This window comes from Dermacentor variabilis, chromosome 6 (assembly GCF_050947875.1).
Source record: "Dermacentor variabilis isolate Ectoservices chromosome 6, ASM5094787v1, whole genome shotgun sequence".
NCBI lineage: Eukaryota > Metazoa > Arthropoda > Arachnida > Ixodida > Ixodidae > Dermacentor > Dermacentor variabilis.
The window spans coordinates 58,431,696-58,440,206 of record NC_134573.1 but is presented as its reverse complement, the minus strand read 5'-3'; the positions used below and the strand labels follow the sequence as shown (position 1 = coordinate 58,440,206).

The 8,511-nt window shown below is 43.9% G+C and overlaps 1 protein-coding gene across 1 annotated transcript; it reads right to left on the bottom strand.

The window, feature by feature from the left end:
* Positions 1–931: 931 nt before the first annotated feature.
* On the bottom strand, positions 932–7,105 carry LOC142586148 (uncharacterized). Its single transcript, XM_075697400.1, has 2 exons — positions 6,577–7,105; positions 932–1,122 (listed from the first exon to the last, which is right to left on the bottom strand). The coding sequence occupies exons 1-2, from the start codon at positions 7,103–7,105 to the stop codon at positions 932–934; spliced, it is 720 nt and encodes a 239-aa protein (XP_075553515.1).
* Positions 7,106–8,511: the final 1,406 nt, after the last annotated feature.

Genomic DNA, 8,511 nt, shown 5'->3' with positions numbered 1-8,511 from the left:
GATATCCGACCGAATATCACCTAGGCCGATGGTGGCTGTTCGGTCAGATAAAAAGGCTAGGACATAATCATAGATGCGCTTTCCGCATCAGGAGAATGCAAGGTTGTTTAGAATGAGGTCATGTGAGACGTTATCGAAGGCTCCTTTGAGGTCCAACGCCAGAATGGCTCTTGTTTGAGCTTTACTTGGACCATCCACAACATCCTCCTTAAGTTGTAGGCGTATGTCCTGCGCAGACAGACATGGTCGATAGCCGAATAAGGTATTGGGAAAGAACTGGTTCGCTTCGAAGTGAGGCTGGAGGCGATTTAGAACTACGTGCTCGAAGAGTTTTCCAATACACGAAGTCAGGGAAATGGGTCTGAGATTTTGGAGGGACATCGGTTTCCCGGGTTTCGGAATTAAGGTGATATCGGCGTGTCGCCATTCCTGTGGAAGCGTTCCGTTTTGCAAATTGTCGTTGTAGTATGCAGTGAGTTGCCGTATGGCCTGGTCGTCGAGGTTGCGTAGCAGTGCATAGTGAATGCCATCTGCTCCGGGCGCCGTGTTTCGCCTTATGCCGTGTAGGGCTGCCCTCACTTCTGTCTCTGTAATATCGCCGTCCAATTGGATTTCCCCCTCGTGTGGATAGTCTTTGTACTCCGGTCGGTGGCCTGTAGCAATGTATCTTTGTTGCAGTGTTTGGAGGAGCGCGTCATCATTCATTTGTTCTTTGTGGATGATAGTGCGGACTGTGTTCGTTGTGTGCGTTTTTGTGTGCGTCGAGTAATGCTCTGAGGAGGGACCACGTTTTGGAACTACTTAGTGTGCCATTAAGGCGGTCGCAGAGGTTGCGCCAATTGCTATTAGTGCAGTGCAAGTTGGTTTCATAGGAGGTGAGTGTTATGCATGTGCGAAAAAAAAGTTATAGCTTATATGCTGCACTGGCCTGTTACATACACAATGCGAGCTTTGCAAGAAAATAAATATGTATAATCAATCTTTTATTGGCAGAACTATTACAGCAAAATATACAAATCTGATTTTCCATCTTAGACAATAGTGTAATATTTAGATAGATGTACAGACGCTCCTGATGACTTGATGGTAGTGTGAATGCATGCAGCTGGTATATCAGTGGACCTGTATGAGAGGGAAAGAAAACGCAGGTGAAGTCCAAAGCATTAAAAAGAATCTGCAACTTGCACTCTGAGATGAACATGTCACTGCGACAACCTGAGTGCTGCTGTTGAGAATTTTCTTACCCTGTTGGTCCGCGGGCACAAGCGCCTGTCTTGCATGAAGCTGCTTAGCGCAGCTTCATGCAAGATACACTGAAACCCGATTATAACAAACTGGCCTATGCACTAAAAATAGGTTCATTATATCAGGTAATTCTTTAAATCCAAACGCGCCTATAACGAAAGGAAACAAACTTTTCTATTCTATTGTGTTTTCTATTTCTATTTCTATTTTGTATTTCTATTGTGTTTGTCCTACACGAATTTGTTGTCCTCAGTGGAAAAAAGTCAGAGTCAGTCAGAAAACTCTTGTCATGAAGCTGCTTAGCGCAGCTTCATGACAAGAGTTTTCTCTATTCGTCACCCGAGAAGGCGCTCTGTAGCGGTCAGGCTCCGCCTAGAGACTTGCGGCAACGGGAAGGTAATGGGGCAATGTCAGTACAGATTTTAGTTGCTAAAGCAGTACCAGACCGATGGAAAGCAAATTTTGTAACACAGTTGAATATCCAAAATACTTGCTACTACTTAGAAGCAGATTGATCAGGTTTTCAAATTGAATAATACAAAGTGAACCTGCCCACATTAAAGCTTCAACCACAAGAAACGGATTCCTGACGGATTGTTGACGCCAGCTGCCATCGTCAAGAACAATGAGATGCTGGGGTTGATGCTCTAGATGCTGAATTGTGCCCACGTCAAATCAAATAGCCGGCCAAAAATATGTTGGGAACTTGTTCCTTGTGGTTGGGCCTTAGCAATGCCGATGCCGCAGATAACCATAAAGCAGTTGCACAGCTGCTAATGGATCTAAGTTAATGCTTTGATAATGAACAAATAAACCTCTTAACAGCAGTGAAGTATACAGACATATTGCTAAAGGGGCTCTGGAACAATAAAAGTTTCACATCACCGGTTTGTGTCAGTGTTTACTGGTAGCTTGTAGATACACTGAAACCCGATTATAACAAACTGGCCTATGCACTAAAAATAGGTTCATTATATCAGGTAATTCTTTAAATCCAAACGCGCCTATAACGAAAGGAAACAAACTTTTCTATTCTATTGTGTTTTCTATTCCTATTTCTATTTTGTATTTCTATTGTGTTTGTCCTACACGAATTTGTTGTCCTCAGTGGAAAAATGTCAGAGTTACCTGCATTTTTGTAAACAAAACCATGCATAGTAGACAGCAATCTTTAGCCTTAAACAGCTTGCCAGTCACTCAAAATAGAGACTCGATAGGAGCTTGCTTTAAGTACGCTGCTGGTATGTTTCCGAGTATTCTAACATTTAGGCACAATTTAAAAAAAAAGTACGAAAAACAGGCATCTGTTACGAGTGTTTTGCAGGAGTATCAGTCAGGAAGTTTGGTGTGTGCAATACACAGGATAATTCACTTTATGCTGGTTTGTCATAGTCAGGTTTGGCTAAAGCTGTACAAAGAGAAAAATGCTATGTTCTACAAGTGTGGATTTTTTCCTTGGCACTAGCCAAACATGAGTTAGAGCACATAATTACTTTTTTATCGATATTATCTGCGAAGGCATTCCCTGTGAAAGGTTTTTGAACAATATGCACAAGAAATGTCCAGTACATTTCTGCCATACAGCGGTTGCCTGCATACACAATGCAACTCATAAATACAATCTTTTGGCCGCACACGAATAGTGGGGGAGCTTGTGAGTGGAAAATCTTCCTTGCTGCCTTTTTGTATGCATTTCAGCAAATGTCTGCGCAGCATGCTCTAACTAAGGTTTAAATTTTCTGGTCTCCTATCTGATGCTAAATAATACAAATTTGTAATTGCAAACAAGCCACAGTGAAGCGTGTTGCACTGGTTTTGTGCCCCTTTAGTGCAAATGGTCAGCGTTGGTGACTGCAATTTTATCATGCGACAGATTTGCCTGATGGCATCAGAAGGAGTACCTTGATCAATTAAGTCATACACAAAGACTGTGTTTTCATCAGCGTCAACATTGGTTACCGTAAGCCAGTGATCGGGATTTCGGACATGCAAGATTTGAATAAAAGGGCTTTTTACTTTAGTAAATAGTAAACGATGGCCAAGTAGCACATCTTGAAAGCCATCCTAGTGAGGAAACTTTTCATGAATCAAGTATTGTGCTACGTTAATCACGCTTTCTGATATTGAAGTGCCCTGTACTAAAGTATTTAAATCGGCATCTGAAAGAGAGTAGCGTTTGCAGACATTTAACATGTCTGCTGTCACCATTGCAAGGCTTACCATTTGCTTTTGCGATGGCAAAAACATGCGCTTAACAGCTTTGACTTTCTTTGGCCGTCCTCTTCTTGCTTTTACCAAAAAGTACAATTTTGTACTATTCGAATGTCTGCAACTGCTTGTAGCAGTCAATTGGGGTAATGGAGCGGGTTTACCTTGTAAGCTAACTGTAATTTGATTACTAGGAAAGGTGGTTAATTTTTTGAAGAATGCCTCGCATGATGCAAGTTTTTACATTAGCTCCCTTCTCACCACAATTAGATAATACATTAGCCACAGTCTTGGGCATTTCACAAAGCCTCTTGTAGGTGTAAGAATACTTTTCTTCAGCAGTGTCGAGCTTCACAGATGGCAGCAGCTGAATGCTGCTTGTCACCACTGGTGTGGCACTTGAGACCATGCAGCTGTCCGGTATGCATGCTTTGTCAAAAAGGTCTTGCTGGGCAAAATGGCGAGCTGCTATGATGTGTGCACAAGGCAAACTGTACTGATTATAAAAAGCACACATGCAACACGTCAGGCATAATGAAACACTGTGCTCAGAACTTGCTGAAGCCACTACATAAGAATTAGCAGTGGAAGTAACCAGATAACCTACTTCTTTAAACTGTTCATACTGCTCAAGTACTTTACTTGTGGCCTCAGAAGTGCAATTACGGGCCAAGTCTAGTTGAAATGGCTCACTGACATCATTTACATTTAGGTTCAACTTCACTTCCTTAAACTTGGAAAATTTTAGAGATAAGAAATCCTTCTCAATATAACTTACTAATGCTTCTATGGCTTGAACCAAATGCACGCTTGAAGTGAGATAACTTTTAATCTTTTGATTGTGACACTTAATTCGGTTATTCGTGTAATTACCAAATGCAGGAAGTTTCTGCCGATATGCATGTACCCACATTTCTTTACAGGAGTGCCAGTTCTGCATGTAATAAGAAATAAAATCTTTACATGCCATAGCTTCGAGCTCAGCAAGCCTGTCTAAGCAGTCCTGTACAGTGAAGGAATAAACAATTTTTTTTAACAGAGGGAGTAACTGATCACGCTGCAGTCTAGCTTTCCCATTGACTTTTTGCTGAAAGCGTTGCAGCACATGCCATGTACACAAGAAAATTCAGAATTAGGAAGAATCTTGGTCAAAATGCGTAGCTCGTTCATGTCTTTATCTATCATGACTACTCTGCAAGCAGACACAATGAACGGGTTTGCAGAGTTTGCCAAGTTTGCAAACTCTGCAAACTTGGCTAACATAGCCTGCACAATTTCAGCCGTTTCATTTTGCAAAAAGGCATAACACACAGGTCTCCCACGACCTCCACTATCTTCAACCAATATAGATATAGCCTTCAATGTTTACTTGATATGTTCCGTCAATAAATAAAATCTCTGGATACTTTTCCAAAATCTCACGCATGTGCGTTGTCTGAAGTAGCACAAATTGCAGGTTATTACTTTGATTCTCTTCATAGTGAATGATCCAGTTCAGATTATTTGCTAACAAGGTGTCTATGTTTTCTAAAACCATTTCTCCGTGAGCCTGCTCGTTGCGAATAGGAATAGAAAACCTTTGCTTGTAATTGTTAGCATCTTTTGTAGTTAATTTCTTGCCCGTTTTCTGTTCGACGAAATTTTTAAAATACTTTGGACCAATATGACATTTGGCAAAATCAAAGAATTCTACCTTCTCTGCATAGCTTAGAAGCCTGCTTTGAGGATACAAGTCATAATACTTCGTGGCGTGATTATGTTTAGCTTGCAGCTTGGTTATATTGTAGTGAAGAGTAGGTGGTTTGCACAGGCTTACTGAAACTGCCATTTCAGAACCAGTACCATTCTATGCTTGCTTGGGTCGCTTTCCTGTGCCTCTTGGTTTTATAGCACGACCATGAACACAGCTATATGAAATCCTAATATACTCAAACTCTTGAGATGCTGTTGGAAGTAGACTTGTATGAGACCTATTTATTGTGACTATGTGCTTGCCCTCCTTGCACCATTCATCAAAGTTTTGCCTAAAAGAAATAAAATTATCAAATCTTGCAATTAAATAAACTTTGCTGCCTCCACCATGCAATAAAGTGACAGTGTTAGGAACTCTGGTTCTGTTAGCACCAGCTCTTTCACAAACAGCCTGGGCATCAGAGCTGGCAGGCCTGCAGCTGGATGTCAAAGCAGCCTCACAACACCTACGTAGCGTGGGAGCAATTCACGTAGCTTTGTCAAGGTCACCAGCTTCTGTGCCAGGATTGCTCGTCATCTGCCCTCCATCTTGCATTGTTTCTGACCTACAGCATTTGCAGACAATGACCTCATTTGGAACACCATTTATGACAGGTCTGCACTCAGCCATAGCAACTACCAAGCAGTCTTTATTCTGCCTGCTAGCCACATGCTACACCTTGCCAAAACTATGACAAATGGCGTCATGAGGGGCACGGGCTTGTACTTCAAGCTTGCTACCAGAGACAGCAGAAGGAGCAGACTCAGACTTTATACTGTCAATGCATGTCTGTTTCTCGCTTACAACTGCTCTCAAAGGGGAAGCGAACTTCAAGAACTTGGCAGCTGTCACAGCAAGAACTTTGCCTTTGCTGTCTGCAGCCAGGTCACAGCTCCATTCTTGCTTGTGCAGTGCTGCAGCCTTCCGCCTCCTCCTCGATACTACCAGTTTCCACTCCCTGTCGCCACGGTGGGAGACAGCCTCTGGCACAGCTGCTTCTCGAGCACTGGCCTCTCCTTCCCCCACAGGTGAGCACACAACAGGAGCACTCTCATGCTTTTGTGTGGCTCTCCTAGTTTTCCAGACACAAGTGGTGCTTGCACCTCGACCAGGGATCATTGGCTCAGCAGACCTCCCCTCGGCTTTTCTCTTACTTGGTACACTTGTGCCATCGAAAGTGGGGAAAGGCAGGCTGTCCCAGGTGAACCAAGCCTTGCTTCTCTTGCAACGGACACGGACACCGCCAACAAGTGAAAATCCAGCACCTTGAAGGGTTCTGGTAGGCTTGTTGGTGCCGTGCCTCTGCAAGGGAGCAGTGCTGGCTTTCCAGACAGGAGCTGGTGCTGTGGAAGGTCCACTTGCTGCTTGCGAAGAAATTAAAATATGCAAACCAAGCGGGGGAAAGTCAGCCTCGGAGATGGCAGGGATGTTGTCCTGCCGAGTCCATCTGGTCATTGAAGAAGGTGCCTGGGTCTCCTTGTAGGATTGCTGGATGCGGCTTCTCTCCAGATGGATGGACAGGGTGCAGGCCCCCTGGTACAGGAAGTCTGCCAGCACCTTGTTACCAAAGCGGCTCGGGTGGACACCATCTCTGCTCAGGCAACTGGGCCAGTTGTCCACGAGACCACCCAGGAATGTGCAGCCGCACTCGTGGCAGTACTGCATCAGGGCAGTGTTAATCTTTTTGTAGTTATCATTCAGGTCATGCAACCATGAGGACTGAGCTTCCCATGAGCTGTACTGATTCTGTCCCCGAGGAAGAATGGCAGAAAAAGCTACATGCACCATGGGATTTCTCTCAATGATCCTCTGAGCGAGCTGGCGGTACTTGTCCATGCACACGCTGACACTGTCAACAGTGTTGTTAGTGCCAACGTGCACAATGACAACATCAAAACCAGCTAGCTTGTCAGCAATCATTGACAGCAAATGCTAAATCCTTACTCCTCTATTCGCGGCAACACTGACTGACAAACTACGACGCGATGGGAAATACTGGTCCGCGTATTTCACCATCGAGTCACCGGCAACCAAAACACGTGTCATGTTGCAAGCAGTGCAATCTGAAATGACACCTAGAAGAAAAAAAAGACTGCGAGAAAATAAATCTGAACTTTTTCACAAACGAAAGGAGGCTACCTTCTAGTCAGCACTATATATATATGTTAAATCCGAGAAATCCGCGCTAGGGTTGAACGAAGCAAGTGGTCGCGAACAAGGACAGCAAGATCGGCAAATACGCGACAAACACAATCAAAACACCATCAAAATACTTATTAGAAGTAGATATAAATAACGCTAGCAAATATAACATAACCCTGCAAAGCAGTTTTCGCGCATATAAAAGGATGATGTCAAAGGCTTGCGAGGATGCAGCAGAACCAGGCCTTGGGTCCAGCACCAGCGGCGGCAGAAAAGCACGACCCGCAAGCGCGGCCGACGGGATGCGTACTGAATGTCACGTGCGAACAAGCAATCAAACCACGCGCCCTCGAAAAAACGAAAATACGCGTGCATGTGACGTTGACATTTAGTGACGTCACTTCCGTGCGTTGCAGGAGTCGATTCTGTGTGGAGTCATCTGGGGAGCACTGCGTCTGGGGAGCACCAGTCTTTGCCCTATGTATATGTACCAGCTACAAGAAATGCAGGATATCTACCGGACGTTCATATATAAAATATCCACAATGAAACTTCCGTCGGATGCGATTTCGTATACTGAGGCAGTACATGCATGAGTCATATTCTAATGACGAAGCTTTATTTTAGATTGGGAGCTATAGGTTACGTGGGCGCCTGCATGCAGCGCACAGTCTGCCATTTGGGTAGTGGTGCCATTGTCCAGAGGGCCCTTCCTCTTGCGCAAGAGCGATATATGAAAGTGCTATACGTGAAAACGTATAAAGTTGACAGCAGCAATTGATGGACAAGAAAAAAGAAACCTATATAATATTGCCTAATGTAAGCCGTTACATGTTTTCAGCCAGAAACCTATAACTATATTAGGCACAGCTCTATAGGTAAAACTATACTTATATTTAAAAAAATATTACAATTAAACTGTACATTTGTTGCGACGCACTATAGCGTATGCATCCATGTTATTTCTTCCGCATGCAAGTGCTTTCGTGGTGCTGCCTTGGGTGCGTTTCTGAATTTCTCACCTTGGGCTCAGATAGATCGCACCGTTTATTCAAAATTGACGACAGCCACCGCTGGCTTCATGGCCGCAAGCGCAGCGTACAGCGGCCGAAAAGTTTCCCGCGCTTCGTCTGCCTTCCCTGGTTGCGCACGTTTTGTCTTTTTCTTTCTTTTTTTTCTTTCCC

What these genes read in the sequence shown, in the direction of transcription:
- LOC142586148 (XM_075697400.1), bottom strand. Translation starts at nt 7,105, where the DNA reads ATGATTGCTGACAAGCTAGCTGGTTTTGATGTTGTCATTGTGCACGTT. An exon ending in GGCTGACTTTCCCCCGCTTG is followed by an intron (nt 1,123 to 6,576) that starts GTTTGCATATTT and finishes CCTCTCATACAG; the next exon opens with GTCCACTGATATACCAGCTG.